This window comes from Dasypus novemcinctus, chromosome 17 (genome assembly GCF_030445035.2).
Source record: "Dasypus novemcinctus isolate mDasNov1 chromosome 17, mDasNov1.1.hap2, whole genome shotgun sequence".
NCBI lineage: Eukaryota > Metazoa > Chordata > Mammalia > Cingulata > Dasypodidae > Dasypus > Dasypus novemcinctus.
This window is the reverse complement of record NC_080689.1, coordinates 2,734,960-2,755,341: the sequence shown is the minus strand read 5'-3', so window position 1 is coordinate 2,755,341 and position 20,382 is coordinate 2,734,960. Positions and strand designations below refer to the sequence as shown.

At 68.8% G+C, this 20,382-nt stretch overlaps 2 protein-coding genes across 3 annotated transcripts; one reads left to right on the top strand and one right to left on the bottom strand.

The window, feature by feature from the left end:
• Window positions 1-973: 973 nt before the first annotated feature.
• Window positions 974-12,973, top strand: GPAT2 (glycerol-3-phosphate acyltransferase 2, mitochondrial). Its single transcript, XM_058278101.2, has 22 exons — window positions 974-1,062; window positions 6,426-6,538; window positions 6,651-6,764; window positions 7,082-7,155; window positions 7,411-7,515; window positions 7,615-7,743; window positions 8,381-8,480; window positions 8,901-9,034; window positions 9,259-9,358; window positions 9,435-9,647; window positions 9,906-10,025; window positions 10,157-10,239; window positions 10,377-10,495; window positions 10,814-10,884; window positions 10,957-11,215; window positions 11,294-11,442; window positions 11,531-11,608; window positions 11,882-12,013; window positions 12,107-12,227; window positions 12,303-12,368; window positions 12,500-12,555; window positions 12,768-12,973. The coding sequence occupies exons 2-22, from the start codon at window positions 6,479-6,481 to the stop codon at window positions 12,882-12,884; spliced, it is 2,400 nt and encodes a 799-aa protein (XP_058134084.1). The 5' UTR covers window positions 974-1,062; window positions 6,426-6,478; the 3' UTR covers window positions 12,885-12,973.
• Window positions 12,974-13,225: 252 nt separating this feature from the next.
• Window positions 13,226-19,925, bottom strand: FAHD2A (fumarylacetoacetate hydrolase domain containing 2A). Of its 2 annotated transcripts, none has more exons than XR_011646061.1 (8): window positions 19,824-19,925; window positions 17,337-17,584; window positions 15,875-16,091; window positions 14,902-14,961; window positions 14,553-14,715; window positions 13,691-14,017; window positions 13,529-13,616; window positions 13,226-13,438 (listed from the first exon to the last, which is right to left on the bottom strand). XR_011646061.1 is itself a non-coding variant. In XM_058278102.1 (8 exons), exons 2-8 carry the CDS (start codon window positions 17,576-17,578, stop codon window positions 13,376-13,378), a joined length of 942 nt encoding a protein of 313 aa, XP_058134085.1. In that variant the 5' UTR covers window positions 17,579-17,584; window positions 19,824-19,925; the 3' UTR covers window positions 13,226-13,375. The 2 variants fall into 2 exon arrangements, 1 of the variants encoding a protein (XP_058134085.1); XM_058278102.1 differs by having other exon boundaries at window positions 13,691-13,799.
• Window positions 19,926-20,382: the final 457 nt, after the last annotated feature.

Here is a 20,382-nt window from a genome sequence, read left to right as displayed (position 1 = left end):
GCTCCCTGCTTGCCACCTGGGCGAGGGGGAGGGGCCCCGAGGGTCCCGCGGGAGGGGCTTCTGGGGCATTTTCTTTCTCTGGCCAGGGGGCCAAGATGTCACACGGACCCGGCGCCCCGGGCCACACGGCCAGCCGCACGCCACAGGCCCGTCATGCCTCCCCCCTGCCCAGGGCCGGCGAGAGACCCCGCTGGGGCAGCCGCACCGGGGGCGGGCAGCACGGGGACCCCACGGCCGGCGTCCAGCTCGATTTCCCACGACCTCCACACTGAGCGCCGAGCTCTGGCTCACGCCGCTAAGCCAGGGGTCCCCGGCGGCCCCCAGGGGGCCATGACCCAGGCCTGGCCGAGCCACAGCGATGGGCTGGGGACAGCAGGGGGTCCCTGCGAGCATCAGCCCTGGGGCTTTGGGGGACCCTCTGGGACAGGGGCGCCCACTCTCTGGGTTTGTGAGTGCCTAAGCCCGGCACGGCCGGGGACCGGCTTGGCCACCCAAAGGGTTGGCCAGAGAACGAGCCCGAGGGGAAGGCGGCTTGCCGAGCACCTGGAGGCAGCCACGCCTGAAGCCGATGCAGGCTTCGCAGCACGTGACTCGGGGACGTCCCTAACCGGGGCCAGCGCTCCAGAGGCAGCGCCGCGGCGGCCCCTCCTCCGGGTGCTCCCCGGATGCCTCCGGCCCGCACGCGTGACAGCACTGGGAGCGTCTCTCCCGACCTGCCCGGGTGACCTGTGCCTTGGGGAGCCTCGGCGACCAGGGGCCCCGGGCGCAGCTGGTGGCGCCCTCAGCGCGGCGGCGCCCTCCCCTTGGGTATTCCCTTTCTCCTCCGCACCCACCCCCTCCCCGCGGGGCAGCGCCGTAAGGGTTTAACTCTTCCCTTCCCGCGAGCGCTCGCCAAACGAGGCTGCCCGTACTTGGCTTCCGTCTCTGCGTTTGGCAGCGTCTGTTATCCTGTTGCTTTTCAGAGCAGCTGGTGGCAAGGACGTCCGCGTCGCTAGGAACGCACGCGGTCTCTCCTTCCAGCGGCTGCGAAGTCCTCCCTCCGACCCTCCCGTCCTTGCCGAGGTGGGTGCTGCGCACCCCACACCCCCAGGAGCCCCGCCGTCCCCACGGGCCCGCGGCAGCTGCTGGACCTGCCTCTGGACACGCCGCTGCGGCGCTGGACGGGCGAGCGCCCCTGGCCGGGAGACGCGCGCACGGGCGCTCTGCTCCGCTGGGCCGCCTCGGGGCTTCCGTGGACCCCAGGAAATGTCATTCTGGGCGCGTAAGCCCACCGCGTGGGGGGCAGGCTAGACCAGCTCAGTGCAGGGCCTCTGACCAGACGGGGGCCCCAGGGGTCCTAAGCTTACGGAAGCCCTTTTTTATGAATGGAGGACTCGAGCAGACCAGGGACCCCGAGGGGCCGGGGGGTCCTGGGTCCAGGCTGGAATCCGCGGAGCACGGCACACGGAAGAGGCCCCGGAGGCTGGGAGGGCGAGGGCCGGGCGCCCAGTGCCCCCGAGCGCAGTGAGACGCTCACCTGGAGGAAAGCCTGGCGCTGGGGCCGCGGGGCAGCCTGCAGGGTGACCGAGGAGCAGCCGCTGTGCCTGGCGGTGACCAACGAGCAGGACCCGCTGTGCGTGGGGTTAACTGAGGAGCAGCCCACTGTGCCCGGGGGTGACCAACGAGCAGCTGCTGTGCCCGGGGGGTGACTGAGGAGCAGCTTCTGTGCCCGGGGTGGGGGGTGACCGAGGAGCAGAACCCACTGTGCCCGGGGGTGACCGAGGAGCAGCTGCTGTGCCCGGTGGGGGGGGGGGTTGACCGAGGAGCAGCCTGCTGTGCCTGGGGGGTGACCGAGGAGCAGCTGCTGTGCCCGGTGGGGGGGGGGGTGACCGAGGAGTAGCCTGCTGTGCCTGGGGGGTGACCGAGGAGCAGCTGCTGTGCCCGGTGGTGGGGGGGGGTGACCGAGGAGCAGCCTGCTGTGCCTGGGGGGTGACCGAGGAGCAGCCTGCTGTGCCTGGGGGGTGACCAAGGAGCAGCTGCTGTGCCCGGGGCGGGGGGGGGGGGGTGACCGAGGAGCAGCCTGCTATGCCTGGGGTGGGGGGTGACCGAGGAGCAGGACCCGTTGTGTATGGGGTTGACTGAGGAGCAGCCCACTGTGCCCGGGGGTGACCGAGGAGCAGCCGCAGTGCCCCGGGGAGGGAGGGGACTGACGAGCAGCCCGCTGTGCCCGGGGGTGGCAGGAGCCCAGGGGCGCCTGTGGCCGACTCGGTGACGTGGTGCCTCCGGGTGAGGCCGTGTGGACACTCCCGCAGCCTCGGGCCTGCACGCTTTGGCCTAATGGACTCCCAGCACAAAAGCCAACGCGCTCCCGCTGCGTGGCACCACGGCCTTCAGGGAACCCGGACCCCTGCCGCCCCCAGCGGCGCTCGCCCACTGCGCACCCTCCAGGCGGCTGCTTCTTCCCGCAGCGCACGAGCTTCCTCCGCTGCACCAGGGACACGAGCGGCCGGGGCGGGGACCCCCAGGGCTGTGGCTGGGTCACCTCGACTCCCGCCCTCCTGGCCGCACCTCTGGGCCAGTGAATTTCTCCACAAGTCGTGTCCTCGCAGCGGCCGCTCGTGGAGGTCGCGCACGTCTTCTCCCGGGGTCCCCGTCCTTTGGAACAGGCATCCTTGATCCCTTCATAACCAACCCCCCCTCCCCCGTTTTTTTTTCATGGTGTGTGTTTTGGAGTTTTGCCTGAGAAACCTTTCTCCTCCCTCTGGGTCTCGGCGACGTTCCCAGCGTGTTTCTCTGTTGATGTGACTGGGTGTTCTCAGGGATTCTTGACCCCCCCCCCTGCACGGGATCACACAGAGACCCAGGCTCGTTCTCTCTGTATGTCTGGTGGGTCGGGGTTTTTCTGATGAGAACGAAGACGCTTTCTCTGTGACCGCATATGCCTTTGATGGCCCGTTAAGTTGCTCCCTATCTCGGAACCGTCTTGCAGTCCCAACGGGTCGCTGCCCTGTTTTGATAACGCCACCCTGCTCCGTTCATGCCCCGTGGCTTTGGGGCGCACCCGGATATCCTAGAGAGCAGCTGCCCCTGCCTGTGGGCACCTGGGGCCTTCGTGCCTCCTCACACACCGGACAAGGGTTACGCGCCTGGGATCTGTATTGGGTGGCAGCACAGCTGGCCGCGCTCAGGAGGCTGCCCTCCTGGAATTTGCTAAATGGACACGAGGGAGGTGGGGGGACAGCTGGCCTGTCCCCCCACCGCTGCCTCCTCTCCCAGCCAAGTCGGGCAGGGGGAAACAGTCATGGTTATGGTTCCTGCAGCACCAATTATGAGGAAGAGGGGCCAGGGGAAGCTGGACCCCCGAGGAGGGGCAAAGGGCAGGGCGGACACAGAGCAAGGCGGCTGCGCCTGGCTGTCACAATCCTCTCCGGCAGCGTCCAAAGGCTCCCAAGGTGGCTGGGGGTCTCTGAGCCCCCGCTCTGCAGCCCCACTGCACAGTAGGGAACAACATTCACCAAGAGCCCACAGCGTGCCAGGCTCTCCGCCCCAACGGCCTGCTGTCGCCAAGACACCCATAGACCACAGGTGACCGTGTCGCTTCTGTCCACCAGCATCCCTTCCCCGAGCAAGCCAGCCCCTCCACACCTGCTCCTGCTGGGGCGGCCACTGCGACGCCCCCACCCAACAAGGTAGGGGGCAGGGGTCCAGCCATGCCAGCACTAGGCTCCAGACCCAGCGATGGCCTAGTGGTGCCTGCAGGGTGGGGACAGACATTCCTTTGAGGTTGCTGAGGGGGTGGGTGCCAGCCTCCCTGCTGGTCGCCATCTTGGCGCAGGAAAGAGCTTTCAGGAAGGACTGGGCTGCAGAGGTGCGTGGGCAGACGCACGGGAGGACCAGGGGCCCGGCAATGTGGCTGTGTGCCCACTGGCTCTGAGTGGCCCTGGCCTCCCTGGCAGCCTGGAGCCCCGATATTCTAAAAGGATGGCAGATCCCTCACTCCCCCTGCCCGTCCTGAGCCTCTGGGCAGAAGCTCTCCGTGGGGGAGCTGCCAGCCCAGGCCAGGGAGAAGGCGGTCTGTGCGCCACACACCTGTTGGCGACTTCCCAGCACCCACTTCCCTGCTCTCCTGCCACCAGTGCCCACGTTCTCAGGGGTGTGGTTTGCTGTACTGTTCAAGGCATAGAAGGTTCTGGAATCATGGGTTCTTGAGCACATCACCTTTCCCCAAAGCCCTGTGGGCCCAGGAGAGGAGGAAGAGCCCCTCCCAGCTCCGGCCAGCCCAGCTGATGGAGAGCTGGCAGGCCATGGCCAGGACTTCCGTCCCTCGGGCCAGAGTCAGCTGCGTGCCTAGAGACGTTCTGGGGGCATATTGGGGGTACTCCTGAAGGCCAGGGGAGGGGGCAGGAGGCTCCTTCTGCCCCCTGGGCCGGCAGCTGGGCCTCACTCCACAGGAGGCTGGCCGCGTCCCCCCTGGGTCCCCTGCGGCCGGGTGGGTCCCTCCTTGGGGCGCTACCGGCACAAGGCGCAGCCTCCGCTCCTCCCTTCACTCCCGCACTGCGTGGGGTCCCCGGCTGGCCCGCGCCTGGAGAAAAGCCACAAGACCGGCTGGGGTCTCCTTCCACGCAGCTCCTCTCCCCCACCCCCAGGGGAGGCGAACGCATGTGCCCCTGGGCCACCCCTGAGGCCGCCGGGGTCCAGCGCTGCTCCCCGGCCGGTGCTGGGGCCTCCCTCCCCCGGGCCTGGCGGCCTGCGTGGCCTCAACGGGCGCTCGGACTCCCAGAGCGGCTCTGCAGGCTGGAAGGGAGGTCACGCGCCCGCCACGCGCCCGCCACGCGCCCGCCACGCGCCCGCCACGCGCCCGCCACGCGCCCGCCACGCGCCGGAAGGCGGCTCCGCCCGAGCGCTGGTCACGTGGCGCGGCGGGGCGGGGCCTCGGGCCAGGCGCGCGGCCTGGTTGGCTGTACCGCCTGCCCGTCACGGCGCGCGAGGCCGTGGTCGTGCCTTCCGGTGGGGCGGCCTCGCGGGGTTGGCAGCTGCGGGGTGAGGCGCGGGGCGGCCCGGCGGGGCCCCGGGAGGGCGCCCGGGCTCGGGGAGGCCCCGCCGAGGGCTGAGGCCGAGGGGCTCGCGGCCCGCGCCCAGGCCAGGGGACTCCCCGGCGGGGCCCCCGGGCCCGAGCAGTGCCCGCGCCCCGGTGGAAAGGCCTAGAACGCGGCTGGCGGGAGGGAGAGGGGCCCCCCCTGCCCGCCCCGCTGCCCCCCCGCTGCGCCTCAGGCCGGCCGAAGCCCCGGGGGTCCCGGCACGCGGCCCCGCTGCCCGCGGGAGCGCTGCGCTCGGCCGCCCTCGCGCTCTGCTCCTCGGGGCCGGCGCGGAGCCCTGGGTTTGGGGCGCTGAGGCTCGCGAGCAGCCCTCCTCCTCGCTAAGCCAGCAGGACCCCCCGTTACAGCCCTAGCCCCGGGAAGCGGGGGGACTGCGACGGGGAAGCGGGGGGACTGCGACGGGGCAGCGGGGGCCTGAGCAGAGAGGGCGGGCGCTCGAGGTGGTCCCCAGAGCCTGGGCCCTGCCGGAACCTGGGCTCCCCTCACTGCCGCGAGGCTGGGGGAGGGGGAGCGGCCCCCAGGAATTGGGGGGTGGCAGCACGGGACACTTCCAGGCTCCTGGGGCAGGGCACATACACCCCGGACATTTGGGGTGGCGAGGCCTCCACCCCAGAGGAGGAGCAGGTGGGGGGACCAGGGAGGGGCCTAGAGGGTGACCCAAACCTACGGTGGCCTTAGCAGGATGGGCGGAGTTTGGCTGGGCGGCAAAGAAAGAGCGTCCTGCTGAGTGGGCACGGGGCTGGGGACTGGCCCGCCCCGGGCCGCGGTGGAGATTGGGGTGCGGAGAGCTTTAGGGCCTGGGATTTGGGCTAAGAGGGGATGGCTGCTGTGCTGCGGGGTGGGTGTGGGTCGGTGGAGGGGCCGTGGTGGCAGGGAGGGGCCGAGGAGATCCCGCCTGGGCCCTCGTGGGCGCGGCCACGCCACGGGAGGCGGCGGGCTTCCCGGGCAGCTGAGCACTCTGCGCAGTGTGTCTATGTGCTGGTCCCCCTTCTGCCCCCCTGCCGCCCCCGTACCCACCCCCCACGCCCACCCCTGTGTCTGCCCATGCCCTGTAGCAACACCTCCTGGCAGGAAGGAGCCTGGTGGCCTCACGGCGTGTTCCTTTGCCGCCCTGTTCTTTTTGTCCACGCAGAGAGGTCTTAGCTGTCCATGCCTTTGTCTGTGCTGGGAGGTACAGGGCGGGGGTTGCCGGGAGCCCCTGACCAGGTCCTGGTGGTCCATGAGGACAGGTGGCCGTTCGGGGGGCTGTGATTTGCGCCCGCCCTCAGCCTCCTCCTTGCCGCGGCCCGCCTGGTGTGTGTCGTGGGTTGGGGGCTCGGGGCCCACCCCAGGGACGCTCTCTCTTTCCAGCTCTCCTCCGTCAGGGGTGGCAGTGCCCGGATCTCCAGTCCCTCGCGGCAGCCATGTTGGGAGCCCGGCTCCAGACCCAGCAGAGGGAGAGGAGCGGCCTTGGTGGCTGGGAGGTAGGGGGCACCTTCCCCGCACCCCCTTTGTCAGAGACCCTTCCTCCTGGCGCCTCCGGCCCTTGGCCAAGCACTGCGTGTCCTCTCACCTCTCCTCGCCGTCCTCTTCCAGGCCCACTTGTGGTCCTCAGGCTTTGGGATGAAGCTGGAGGCTGTCACCCCGTTCCTGGGAAAGTATCGCCCTTTTGTGGGTCGCTGCTGCCAGACTTGCACCCCCAAGAGCTGGGTGAGTGACGGTGGGGCTGCCGCTGCCCCCGGGAAGCCTCTGACCCCCTGTGCCGCCGGGCATTGGCCCTCCCTGCCCCAGGTCCCTGCTCTCGGCTCTCGGGGGATGAGCCGGGGACACTGGGCAGAGCTGTAGAGGCCTCAGCACGCTCCTCCCCTGGAGCGCTGGGCTGTGGGCCCCCGGGCCCTTTTCCAGAGGCAGCCCTCAGGGTCCTTGGAGACCCAGGGCTGTCTCCTGGGGACGGGGGCTGTCGCTCAGGTTGGAGGCCAGGGCAGTGGCTCCCCTCCACCGCTGAGCAAAAGACCCCCCTCCGGCAGGAGTCCCTCTTCCACAGAAGCGTGACGGACCTGGGCTTCTGCAACGCCATCCTGGTGAAGGAGGAGGACACCAGGTAGCCGGCCCGGCCTGATGGGCAGGGAGCCTGTGCGCGGCCCCCAGAGCGGGCAGCCAGGCTCGGCGCTCCTGCAGGTCCTGGGAGGGGGAGGGGGAGGGGGTGGGTGGGCCCGGGCAGGTGGGGTCGTCCCCCTGCTCTGTGCTAGGGCAGCAGGAGCTGCCCCAGGAGGGGGTCTGCTCTCTGCGGTCCGGGTGGGGATGGGCCTTCTCTGAGAGATTGTCCCCCCGTGCCCACTCTGGGGGCTGTGCCCAGGTTCCGGGGCTGGCTGGTTCGGAGGCTCTGTTATTTCCTGTGGTCCCTGGAGCAGCACATACCTCCCTGCCCAGATGCACCACAGAAGGTTCTGGAAAGCGCTGGGTGAGGGGAGGGGCCGGTGGAGGGTGGAGGCAGAGCCCTTGCCCTGGGGAGGGGGAGGGACCCGAGGGACCACGGCCCCCTCAGCCTGCTCCCCCGCAGGGTGCAGAGTGCCCTCGCTCGGAGGGCCCCGGAAGAGGCTGGCCCAGGGCCGGGCCCCCGTGCGGCGGAGGAGGAGGCGCGGCGCATCCTGGGCCACCTGCAGGCCCCACCCCGCCCCTTCCTGCTCAGGTAACGGGTGGGGGCGTCCCTGGTTGGGGCCTCTGTTCTCTGCAGAGGGGGTGTTGGCTGGCTGCCACCTCGGAGTTAGCTGGAGCGGTCAAGGACCGGGGAGGGTCCCCCAGGCGTTCCCCTGGCCCAGGTCGCGGCACGTGGGGCGCAGAGTGTCCCCAGGAGCAGGTGGTGCCGGGTGGAGCCCCCAGGGATGCAGAGGAGGCAGAGGAGGGCAGGGAGTGCCCCTGCCAAGAAGGGGGCAGGAGAGGCCCGGTCTGCTCGAGAGCAAGGGTGGGTCCCCCTGGGGCCTGGCAGCGCAGCGGTTGTCGGACACGAGCTCAGGGAGCGGCAGGGGCCGTCCTCAACGGAGAGTCAGACGTGCCGCCCCGGCTCCTGCGCCTGCCTGCCTGCCTGCCTGGGGTCGGGGCTGACCCCCAGCCTCTGGGCAAACCCCGTCCCCGAGATTCATCCCCTGGTGCCCCTCCTCCTCGCCCTGGGCTCTTCCAGAAGCGAGCGGCTGGAGTTGGGCCACGTGCTCCGCGCTGGCACCGCCATCCGAAGCTCGGTCTAGCCGCGGCGGCTTCTGTAAGGGCCCTGAGCCTCGGTGCCCCCACGGGAGGGCCGCCCCGGGCTCAGGCCAGGCCTCGCTCCGCAGGCTGCTGGGCTGGGCGCTGCTGCGGCTGCTGAACCGCCGCTTCCTGAGCGTGCAGCTGCACAGGGGCCAGCTGAAGGTGGCGCGCCGGGCCGCGCAGGCGGTGAGCCCCCCGGGCCTCAGCGGGGCCTCAGCGCGGGGGCGGGACGGGGGCCTCAGCGCGGAACGCAGTCCGAAAATTCATCCTGTGGGGACGTGTTGGCGCGGGTGTGACGTACCTATTAAATAGCACGCGGTACAGCGGGGGTTTAGGAGGGGCCCGTGGATTCTTCTTGCCCGGCAGGGGTTCTGTGGGAGGTCAAGGGGGTCAAGAAGCCCTGCTCTGGCGGCTTCTCGTCCCGCCCTTGACGCCCAGCGTGACAGTGCATCCCCCTTTGGGCTGCTGGGGTGCGCTCCTTCTGGGAGACGTGCTCGGCTGCCCCGTCCACTGAGCCTCCCGGGGCTGCCCCGGGGCTGCCGAGCCGGCCCTGCGCTCCCGGCTTCGGGGGGCCGCTTGGCATCCCGCCGTCCTCTCCCGGAGCAGGGCTTGCCGCTCGTCCTCCTGTCCACCCACAAGTCCTTCCTGGACGGGCTCCTGCTGCCCTTCGTGCTGCGCTCCCAGGGCCTGGGCGTGCTCCGGGTGGCCTGGGACACCCACGCCTGCTCCCCTGCCCTCAGGTGCGCCCAGGGCCCCCACGCCGGCTCCCCTGCCCTCAGGTGCACCCGGGGCCCCCACGCTGGCTCCCCTGCCCTCAGGTGCGCCCGGGGCCCCCACGCATGTGGGGCAGGGGGCGTGGACGGGTGTGTGGGGCTTGCTGTCGCAGCTCCTTGGGAGGGCCTGTGCCTGGGCGGGGGGGTCCCTGGTGCGGAGCACCCTCCCGCGTCAGCCCCGCGTCCCACAGGGCCCTGCTGCGGCGCCTGGGTGGGCTCTTCCTGCCGCCAGAGGCTGCCTTCTCCCCGGACAGCGCCGAGGGCGCCCTTGCCAGGGCCGTGGTCCAGGCGGTGAGAGTCCCCGGGGGTGTCGGGCTGGCTGGGGGCATGGGGTCCCCTGCGTGGCCCTGACGCCCGCTCCCGCCAGGCCCTGGAGCAGCTGCTGGCCAGCGGGCAGCCCCTGCTGGTCTTCCTGGAGGAGCCCCCCGGCGCGCAAGCGTGGAGGCTGTCGGCCCTGGGCCAGGCCTGGCTGGGGCTGGTGGTGCGCGCTGTCCAGGCGGGCAGCGTCCCAGATGCCATGCTGGTGCCAGTGGCTGTCACCTACGACCTGGTGCCGGACATGCCGCGCGATGCACGCCACGTGAGAGACCCCTGCCCCTGTGCACCCCCGGGCCCCCCGGGCAGGCAGCGCGATGCGGTGTCTGGGGCTGAGCCCCTCTCGGCGGGGGTCTGAGGGCAGGGTGCCAAGGGCCGCTCCCTAGTCGTAGTCCACGGCTCCTCCAAGGCCACTTAACCCTCGAGAGCCAGTGGGGGGCAGCCTGCCCTGTTCACGGGGAGCGAACGAGCTGGGAGGGCAGGGTCAGGCCTGGGGCCACCGCTCAGGCGCCTCCTCCTGCAGGCCGCGGCGCCCCTGGGGCTGTGGACAGGCGCCTTGGCTGTGCTGCGGGGCCTGTGCGGCCGCTGGGGCTGCCGCCGGGTCTGCGTCCGCGTGCACCTGGCCCAGCCCTTCTCCCTGCAGGTAGGAGCCGGCGGGGGGGGGGGGGGCGGCCTGAGCTCCTGGGCCTGGCCCTCAAGGCCGCTGCGGCGCGGCGTGCCTGCCGCAGGCGCCCAGGGGGCCAGAGCAGGCCCTGAGAGCCTCGTCCTGGGCAGGAGTACGCCACCAACGCCAGGTGCTGCTGGGGCGGCCGGCAGAGCCTGGAGCAGCTGCTGCAGCCCATCGTGCTGGGCCAGCGGTAGGTGGGCCCGGCCCCTCCGTGGCACACGGGCGTCGCCAGCCTCCCTCGCCTGGGTCACCTGGAGGACGTGCCGGGCTGGCCCTGGTGGAGCCCTTCCCCCAGGGCCCCTCACCTGTGGCCCGTGTCTCTGCCAGGACCACCGTGCCAGACACCGAGAAGGAGCAGGAGTGGGCCCCGGCGGCCGGGCCCCTCCTGGCGCTGGAGGAGGAGGCTCAGCTCCTGGTGAGGGGGCTTGGCCGGCACGCCCTCAGCGGTGAGCTGCGTGGCCTCCCCTGCTGACGCGCCCCAGGCGGGCCCTCCCTGGGCAGGCCTGTCCGAGCCGGGGGATGGGGCCTGGGGGGCCACAGCCCACCCGCCCGGGCTCCGCACCGTGTGCTGCGGGCTGAGAGCCGGGAGAGCGTCTCGGGCTCGAGGGGACCTGGGCCCCGGCGGGCCTTCTCAGGGCCCTCTGTGGGGAGCGAGAGGCAGGGGCTGGGGCCTGGGGAGGGGGCCAGGGAGGCAGGGCGGCTGTCCTGGCTGGGAGGACTTGCCGCCGCCGGGGGCTGGGCTGAGCAGCGCCTCCCCCACCCAGCCAGCGTGGCCAGCGCGGCGGTGATGAGCACGGCCATCATGGCAACGCTGCTGCTGTTCAAGCTCCGCAAGGTAGGGCCGGGCGGGGGCGGCGGGCGGCGGGGGGCGGGCGGGGGCCTCTGCTCAGCCACCCGGCCCGCGCAGGGCGTGCTCCTGTCGCAGCTCCTGGGGGAGTTCTCGTGGCTGACGGAGGAGACGCTGCTGCGTGGCTTCGACGTGGGCTTCTCAGGGCAGCTCCGCCACCTGGTGAGGCACACGCTGGGCCTGCTGCGCGCACACGTGGTCCTGCTGCACGTCCACCGTGGCGACCTGCTGGTGGTGCCGCGGCCCGGGCCCGGCCTCACGGACCTGGCGCGACTCAGCGCCGAGCTGCTGCCCGTCTTCCTCAGTGAGGCCGTGGGCGGTGAGTCCCGGGCACGGGTGCGGGCACGGGCGCGTGTGTGGGGGCGGGGTGGCCCTCCCTGAGCCCGGCTCCCCCCAGCCTGTGCTGTGCGGGGGCTGCTGGCAGGCCGGGTGGCGCCCGAGGGGCCCTGGGAGCTGCAGGGCCTGGAGCTGCTGAGCCAGAGCGAGCTGCACCGCCACATCCTGCTGCTGCTGCACCTGCTGCCTCAGGACTTGCTGCTGCTGCAGGTACCCCCGCGGCCCCGCCCCCCGCCCCTGCGGCCCCCGCGGCCGGGTGCCCAGCGGCCCGAGGCCCCACGCTGCCCGCCCCCCCTAGCCCTGCCAGTCGTCCTACTGCTACTGCCAGGAGGTGCTGGACCGCCTCATCCAGTGCGGCCTCCTCGTGGCCGAGGAGGTAGGTGAGCAGCTGGGACAGAGCCCCTGCCAGCCGGCACTGCTCTGCCCCTCGTCCGGTGGCAGCTGCCCCCGGGCATCTCTGCTGCGGGTCCCCCGCTGCCCCCCGCCCGGGGCCTGAGCTGACTGTCCCTGGCCTGGCCTGTGCGTGCCCGTCACGAGGGACTGGGCTGACGTCCCCTGCAGCCCACGCTGCTCGTCCGTGGGGCCTGGCCTGGGGCGTTGGCTCAGCAGAACCAGTCGGGGGCGTGGACTGAGCTGGCCTGGCCCCCAGACCCCCGGGTCCCGGCCGGCGTGCGACGCGGGGCGGCAGCGTCTGAGCACGAGGCTGCTGTGGAAGCCGAGTGGGGACTTCACCGACAGCGACAGCGACGACCTCGAGGAGGCCGCGGGCCGGTTCTTCAGGGTGCGCGGGGGGAGGCCAGCTGCGGGCGGGGGGCAGGGGGCGGCAGGGGGCCGGTGCCGCCCTCGCCCTCACCCTCACGCTCTGCGCCCGCAGCTCAGCCAGCAGTCGCGCTGCCCCGATTTCTTCCTCTTCCTCTGCCGCCTCCTCAGCCCTCTGCTCAGGGCCTTCGCGCAGGCTGCCGCCTTCCTGCGCCGGGGACGCCTGCCCGACACAGGTGGGCCTGGCGCGGGGAGCTCGCGGGCCGCCCCCGTGGCCGCCGCCCGGCGCTAGGTCTCGCCCTCTGCCGCAGAGCGGGGCTTCACGGAGCAGCTGCTCCAGTTCCTGCGGGCCGGCGCCCAGGAAGACGGCTCCTTCGGTGAGGCCCTGGGGGGCGGCGGCTGCGCCCTCGCTGGGCAGGCAGGCCCGGGGCACACGGGGCACCCAGGGCGCCGAGGGCTGACGGCCCAGCGCCCGGCTGCCCCCGCCACGCCGCGCTCTTCCTTCCAGAGTGCGCCGACCCCCACCTCGCCGTCAGGGCTGTGTGGACCTTCCGGGACCTGGGGGTGAGAAGGGCCGCCGCCCGCCTGCAGCCCCGTTCTCCTCCCTGCGGCCCTGGCCTTGGCGCGTGAAGACCCTGGGGTCCCTCGCTGTCTGGCGTGAGGGTTTTCCTCGCCCCCCAGCCTCACAGGGCAGGGGCCGCAGGGCTGGGCGGCGGCCTTGACTTGGCACCTCGGGCAGGGGCATGGGGGGCTGGCCCTGAGCGCTCCCCCCCCAGGTGCTGCGGCAGACGCCGAGCCCCACGGGCCCCCTGTTCGACCTGGCCCCGGCCTTCGCCAGCCGCGACAACCAGGAGAAGCTGGAGTGCTTCATCCGGCAGTTCCTCTGCTGCTAGGCCCTGGGTGGGTCCCTGCCGAGGGGCCCCCACGCAGCACCCAGCCGCCCTGGAGCCCGAGGACGGGGGCAGGCGGGTTCCTGCTGGGCTGCCACAGCTCTGCGGTCCGACTGCCCCGTCCTGCCCCTGCCTCACGCCACTCACGCCCCGTCCTGCCAGCGCGCTGTCCTGCCCCACACCCCCGGCCTCCATGTGATAAACAAGGACCAGACGAGTCCCGTCCCAGCCAGCTGCGTCTCTGGTCTGCTTGTCTGCGTGTCTGCGCGTCCGTGTGCCGCTCCCACCTCCCCGGCTCTGAGACACCTGCTCTCACCCCGAAAAGACGTGAGCAGAAACCAAGGTGCCGTCTTGGTCTGAAAAATTTATTAAAGAGCGCGCTCATCTCCACTCCCTCTAAAAGCGGGGAGCCCCGGGGCTGGCACGGGCTCTCTGAGCTGGGTGGGAAGGCGCGCCCAGCCTCGTGTCCAGAGTCCAGGCCGGCAGCAGGGCTGTCACGCCACCTTGTTGACGAGGACGCCGAGGCCTTCGATCTCACACTGAACCTCGTCTCCCCTCTGAAACAGAGCAGGCTGTGGCGTCACCCCCAGCCTGTTACCCGTGCCCGCGCTGCGCCTCCTGGGCCCTCGCGCCCCCGGCCGTCCTACCTGGAGAAAGACTGGAGGCTTCCTGAAGACACCCACGCCCGGGGGCGTCCCCGTCAGGAAGACGTCCCCCGGGTAGAGAGTGGCGAACCTGGGCAGAGCAGGGCCCCGGTGAGACCAGGCGCGGGGCGCGCAGGCTGCAGGCCGCCCGCCCGGCCCACTCACCGCGAGACCCAGGCCACGAGCTGCTCCGTCCTGAAGACCATCTGGCTGGTGCAGCTGCTCTGCACCACCTCCCCGTTCAGGCGGCAGCGCAGCTCCAGGCTGTGCGGGTCTAGGGCGGAGCGGACGCTGTGGGCCGGTGCCCTCCCCGGGAGCCGCCGGGCGAAAGGGCTTTGCGGCTGGGCCTGCTGCCCACGCCCCTGGGGCAGGGCACTGCCCGCCTGCGCCCTCCCCTGCGCCCCTGCCTAGGGCGGCGGCCCCCCAGGAGAGTGCCTGTGGCTGTCCCTGAGTAACGAGGCGTCAGGCACACCTGGGCAGGGGTCTTCAGGCCTGTGGACAGAAGATGACCCGGCACCCCAAGGAAGAGGCTGCAGCATGGGCAGCGAGGCCTGGGGTCCCTGACGGGGGGTCACCCACAAGCATCCTGGTCCCCCAGCATTCTGGACTTTGAACAGAGAGCTCTGGGTGCTATGTGCACATGCACCCCTCAGGCAGGGCCACTGGACACCAGCGAAGTCCACTGGGGACATGGACTGCGTGGGCGTGAGATGCGGGGTGGGACATGCCTGCTGAGGGGCTGCGCTGCCCGCTCGCCCGGCTCACAGGCTGGGGCGGGGCCCTGGTGGCCTCGCAGCCCCTCACGGGAGGAAGTGCCGGGGCTCGGCACGATGTGCGCCGTGGCGCCCGAGGGACCTGGCCCCGACTTGGAATCGGAGGGGTGCTGGGTGGGGCGTGGAGGTGGCCGAGGCTGAGGCCTGCTCTCCTGGGAATGGGCAGTGGGGGGCCGAGGGTGGGCGGCATGCCGACCCTGCCCTGCACGCCTGCCTCGGGCTGAGGGGCCACATGGGGCCTACCTGCGACCTACCTGCCACACTGTCCTTGGTCACCAGGGCAGGGCCCAGGGGGCAGAAGGTGTCGAAGGTTTTTCCCAGCAGCCATTGCTTCCCGTTGCGGGTCATCTGCCAGTCACGCGCGCTCACGTCGTTTGCCACGGTGAAGCCGGCCACGTACGCCATGGCTTCCGTGGCCTATGAGGCGGCAGATTGGCCAGAGTGGAGGGGAGACCCCGGGGCCCCAGGCTCTCCCAGCCTTCAGGCTGGGGCACTGCCCACCTCTGGGTGCCACGGCCAGCACCACTGCTGATGGGCGAGCTCGGCGCTCGCAGGCACAGGACCCCACCCCCGCGCCGCTCCCAGCGGGCGCCCCCGCCTCACCTTGATGCACTTGCCCTGCTTCCCGATGACCACAGCCAGCTCCACCTCCCAGTCCACCTCCTGGGGGGAAGCAGCGGTGAGCGGCCAGGCGGCCGTGCCAGAGCTGCACCTGCGCCTCGGTGGGCGCCCACCTGGGGGAGTCCACAGGTGCAGTGGGGGCACCGCAGGCTCCAGGCAGCTCCCCACGAGGTCCCCCAGAACCTCAGGGCTGCACCCACATGCTCCCAAGAAACGGCTTCAATGCTTCAGTCACAGGCCACCTGCCCCCACCCCAAAAACCGCGTGTGCGCAGGGAGGGCTGGGAGCAACTGCGGCTTTACCCGCCCAGGCGACGAGTCTGAGCGGTCCCTGTCTCTTCAGCTTTTCTGTAGACAGCTAATTTCCAAAGCATTTCTAAAATGAAAGTGAGGGGAAAGCTAGCCACTGGCCTAACAAGTGCATTGCCGGGAGCACGAGGTCGCTGTCCAAAGGTCAGCGTCACAGCTTCTCAAGGTTCTGCAATGCCGCCCAAGTGCTGACCCAGACGTTCAAATTCTAAAAGGCTGAACCAAGGGCAACGTAGGCCCGGAGTCTACCAGCGCGTTCACAGCAGCGTTACTTATAAATGCCCCAAGTGGAAGCCCTGAGCGCCCGGCAGCAGGGCCCGCTGAGGGTGTAGGGCCTGTGGACAACGGGACCGCACGTTAGCCGAGAGAAAGGGTACATGAGACAGGACTCGAGCCCTGGGAAGACAAGGTGGCAAGATGTGGCGTGTGCTGCATAGCGGGAACGTGGCGCCGTGTGCTTTACCAACTTGGACTGCCGCGATCAGGACCACGTGGTGCCGACTGCCTGCGGGGGGGGGGGGGGGGGGGGCGCCTGACCCGACGCCCCACAAGGCACTGGGCGGCGACGGGCGGGCCTGGTCGGCTAGGTGCCAGCGCAGAGCGCCTAGCAGGGCGCCGGGACCTCGGAGGGCAGCGGGAGCACCGACCTGGCTCTCGGGCGGGAGGACGATGTCGTCGTAGGGCCCCACGATGGCGCTGGGGAACTTGCTGAAGATGATGGGCTCCTGGGGCAGGCGCACGTTCTGCTCCCTGCAGTGGTCCTCGTAGTTCATGCCCACGCACACCACCTTGTCTGGCCGTGTGACTGGCGGCAGGAAAGTCACCTCCGACCGCGGCAGGACTGGCAAGGAGGCATCCAGGGCTCTGCAGGGAGCAGCACAGGAGAGGGGCTGGCCGGGGGTCCCTGCAGCAGCCCCGGGTTTTGCTTCTTCCAGGGAGTTTCCTTCTAGGCGCACCAGCCCTTGGCTCAGCCTGCAGCTCATGGAGCGCGGAGGTCCCCACCGCCTCTGCCGCGCAGCCCCCACAGCCACCCCACGGCCGCTTCTCCCCACCGCACTGTGTGGATGGCAGCACGCTACACGCCGTGTTTTGACCTAACCCTGTGTTTTGGAGCTCTCCCTAACAGCACATAGACAACGTCCTCTGTCTTCCGCCTGCTACCACCGCACTGCCGAGACCCGGAGCTCCAGCAAGGAAGTGGCGCCTGCTTTCAGTCCTGTGCTCCTAAGACCGCCCGGTGATGCCCTGGTACAGGCCGCGCCCGCCCAGCTGGAGGCGTGGCTGCAGAAAAGCCTCCCTAAGTACAATGGCGGGCCTGAGCTACTTGCATTTGTAATTTCTTTCCAGAATTTTAAAATAGATTTAAAAAATAACTTTTATTCTAGTAATATACATACAATGATTAGAGAACTGGGAGTTAAGGCTTAAAATGTCTAGAATTTCTATTTGAGACAAGGAAAAGCTTGGGTAACAGATGGTGGTGGCGGCAGCACAACACCGAGTGGGGTTCCCGGCACTGGACCGTGGGTGTGGGTGCGGTTCCTTCTGATGGCACCTCCACACGGCCTCCCACACGCTTCCCCTGCCACGTGGGAGGGGGTTTTCCCTCGCTGTCACTGTCAGCTGAGCAGGGGAAGCGGCACCAGGGCTGCTCCAGCGCACTCTCCACCCTCGCCCTTGGACCAGATCTCCAGGCTCCCAGCGGACGAGGCCCACCTGCCTGGGCCATGCCCAGGGGCCCCGGCCTTGGAGAAGCCTCTCTCCTGTAAGAGGCCTGGAGACCAAGCACTGCCCCAGCTTCCCAAGATGCTTCTGAGGACCCCAAACCCCAGGCCCCTCAGAAGGGAAGCGACTAAATCCTGGGACAGGTGCGGTGATGAGTGGAGACCTGCTCCACCACCAACTGTGTGGCTTTGGGACAGTTAATCATCTATCTCTCCTGGGCCTCAGTTTCCCTGTCTGAAAACGGAGGATACTGTCCCATGAGATTTCCAAGGCTCTTCGCTACGAGAACAGGTGAGGAAGGAAAGGGGGGCTGCCCTGCTAGTTCTGCTTCCCGGAGTGGGGTGGGAGGAGGGAGCGGGGACTGGGGCGACACTGCCGATGTACCTTCTCGCCGCCGAGAGGGCGGCCTCCCCCTGCTTCAGGAACTCTATCGTCGTCTTGGGGAGCGTGGGGTCAAAGGCGTTGAGGTTGATGACCCCCCCGCCATTCCCTGCCTCCAGGCCCAGGTGAGGGCCCGCCAGGTGGGGAGCCTGGAACTGCACCAGTCTCATGTTCCTGGAAGGCTGAAAGGACCACCTCGGGGCCTGCAGCAGAGCCGTGAGCAGCCTCCTCCCAGAGCCCAGCATCGGAGCCTGCGGAGAAAAAAGCAGGTACCAGGGGAGGAGCCCGGAACCAGCGCTGACGTCCCCGACGTCAGTCAGCGGCAGCTCAAGCCCGTCGCCCCATCACCCATCCCTGGCACACGGTGTGGGAGGTGAGCCCTCACCGCGACTCTTAAGCATGGCTGCTTGCTCAAACTGACGCATGCCATGAAACCTGGATAGAGAAGCAACCACTTCATGCCAGGCATTGGGTGCCAGGGAGTGTGGCGATCCTTTAACCAATACTTTCTGAAAGCTCTCAACTGTTGCCACGGCAGGCCTTGGGGGAGCAGCAGAGGGGAGACAGATGTCAACAACAAGTGGCACAAGTAAGACTCTGCAGTGGTGACGAGTGCTGCGAAGGTCCCTGGCTCTGTCCCGTTCCTTGAGGAAGTGACGCTGGGCTGGGCTAAAATGAGCAGGACTTGGAAAGAGCTAAGCCCACAATGGGCCACTGAATGCAATGTGAACTCGAGGGGGGCCTAGCTTGGGCAAGTGACCACTGGCAAAAACCGGCCTCACAGCTGCCACCACCAAGTTTTAAACTTCAAATGGGATCCCGCTGCCCTCCTGCTTAAAACGTTTCCCGCTGTTCACGGGACCAAGCCAGAGCCGCTTCGGCCTTCTGGAGCAGCGCCCGCCTGCCTCTCCAGAAGGCAACGACTTGGTTTCTCCTGCTGGAGCACAGGCTGCCTCAGGGTCCCGGCCTGACGGACACCACAGGGCTGCGTCCTGCGTCCCAGGGGCCACACGTGTCCCGCCTGCTGCTGGGTTCAAAGCGCCAGAAAACTCGGTTGAGTGAGCAAATGAGCGAATGTCAGGGCAGAGGCCTGGCTTTCAGTGCTTGGAAAGCTGCGTGACCGTCAGCCTGAGGAGACACGGCTGTACCCTCCCCTCTCGGGTCACCTAGACTTATCAGGGGGCTCAGGCGTTTCGAGTTCCAGGCTCACTCAAAGCCACCCTCCATTCTTTGTTTTGTCCTAATCTAAGGCTGGCCTCCATTCCTGACCTCCCTCGCACGGCTCCTTGCTTTTAAAAGTAGCCCTGTGGAGCCCTCCGTATCTTCCACACAATTTTTCTGTAAATCTAAACTGCTCTGAAAAATAGTCTATTGAAAAAATAATACCATAAATACCAAAAAACAGACAACAACAGAAGTTAATCTTTATCAGAAAGGTACAAATGGATGAAATACAATGCAACTGAAAATCCAAGAAAAAGATGATCTGATTAATACTGAACAGGTTGAATCCAGCTTTGAGTTATTTAAAATGGGGTTGGCTAAGTCACCAAATACTAATATTTAGTCAAGGAAATGGAAAAGAACCACCAAAGCATTAAAAAAGAAAATAGCCCTTTACGCTCAAGCCAGTGGAGGAGCCTCTGCCAGCTCCACTTCACTGCCTTGTTCAGCTATAAGGACTCGTTAGACCACTGCGCGCTGGTGAGGTTGACCCTTGACTGGACCAAAGTGCACGTGTCAAAGCAACAGCTGCCACTCCACTGAACAGCAGGCATTGTGTTAAGTGCTTTCCCTAAATTTTCTGCCTTAATTAGCAACTGTTTAATTATCAATTTAATTACCAACTGTGGGAAGCAGGTACTGTTAGCTTAGGGAGCTTAAGGGGTTTCCCCAATGTCCCCAGGTCCTGAACAGGGGAGGTTAAGAGCTGGGATTTGAAACCAAGTCCAAGCGACACCGATGTCCCTGGTTCAGAAAACAGGTCTGGTATCCAGTGCAGCCCATCCCCACCCCACGACCGTAGGGCCCTTCAGCCCAAAAGATCATGGTGAGAAGCTGGGATCCCCCAAGGTCCACCTGCCCGGAAACCCGCGCCTGCCCTCTGGCCTTTGGTCCCAAGATCTCCTAGATAAGCCCTTTCCACATTCCAGGCAAGGGAGGCCCACGCCACCCTGACCACTACGCAAAGGGGTCCCCGAGGCCCCAGAAGGGATGAAATCGCTTGCCGGGGACAGTCGGCGCGTGGCCCCGGTGGCTCTGCAGTGACCGCCACTCCCCACAACCCACGTTCAACCCGACTCTGCCAACGTGCCCGTGGGCGAAGAGGCGGCGACCTGGGGTGGACACAGCGCAATCTCCACGCGCCAGTCCCGTGCCCCCGCGGCCCGGGGCCGTCCCGCGCACTCAGGGCGCGCACGGCCCCCCGCCCGTGCGAAGCGCCCGCGGGCCTCGGCCCGGCCTTGCCATCGGCCTCCAGGCCCGGCCTACCTGCCCGCGCTGCGTCCCAAACCCCAGCACCCGCGACGGCGCAGCTGGGCGAGCGGCCACAAAACCCCGAGGCGCCCTGCACGGTCGGCGCGCCTGTGGCGTCACCCGACGCCGGCCAATAGCAGGGCGCCCTGCCGCGGAGGGGCGGGGCGGCGCCGGGGGCGGGGCCCAGCCCGGGAATCCTCGCCTGCGGGGCGCCCGCTCGGGGTCGCCACTGCGCCTGCGCGACCTGGGAGCGCTTCCAGATGTTCCCGGGCCCTGTGGCGACAGCCCCGCAGTGGCCGGAGGGTCGCGCGTGCAGCGCTGGCGGCACAGACGTGGCGTGGAGGACACGTGGAGGACTCGAGGCCAGAGTGCCAGCGGAGGCCACAGGCCTTAACCGAGTAAAAACACTGGCCGCAGGGGCGAGCAGGTGAAGAGAGAAGAGAGGCGAAATCTCCACGGCAGAGAGCAGGATTCCACGGGAGAGGCGTTCAATGACACAGGCAGCCTCGACCGGGTCCTTGAACTCAGCAGGAACCAGGTCACCAAGAGCTTCGCCGGCCCCAGGAAGGCGCTT

Excerpts from the sequence above, each read along its gene's own strand:
- FAHD2A (XM_058278102.1), bottom strand. The coding sequence starts at position 17,578 with ATGCTGGGCTCTGGGAGGAGGCTGCTCACGGCTCTGCTGCAGGCCCCG. Across the intron at positions 14,716-14,901 it reads AGCAGGGCAAGTGCATCAAG|GCCACGGAAGCCATGGCGTA; the intron begins GTGAGGCGGGGG and ends GCCGCCTCATAG. Across the intron at positions 13,800-14,552 it reads GACCAAGGACAGTGTGGCAG|ACCCGCACAGCCTGGAGCTG; the intron begins GTAGGTCGCAGG and ends GCTCCGCCCTAG.
- GPAT2 (XM_058278101.2), top strand. The coding sequence starts at position 6,479 with ATGTTGGGAGCCCGGCTCCAGACCCAGCAGAGGGAGAGGAGCGGCCTT. Across the intron at positions 11,216-11,293 it reads CCTCAGTGAGGCCGTGGGCG|CCTGTGCTGTGCGGGGGCTG; the intron begins GTGAGTCCCGGG and ends GGCTCCCCCCAG. Across the intron at positions 12,014-12,106 it reads CCGCGGGCCGGTTCTTCAGG|CTCAGCCAGCAGTCGCGCTG; the intron begins GTGCGCGGGGGG and ends CTGCGCCCGCAG.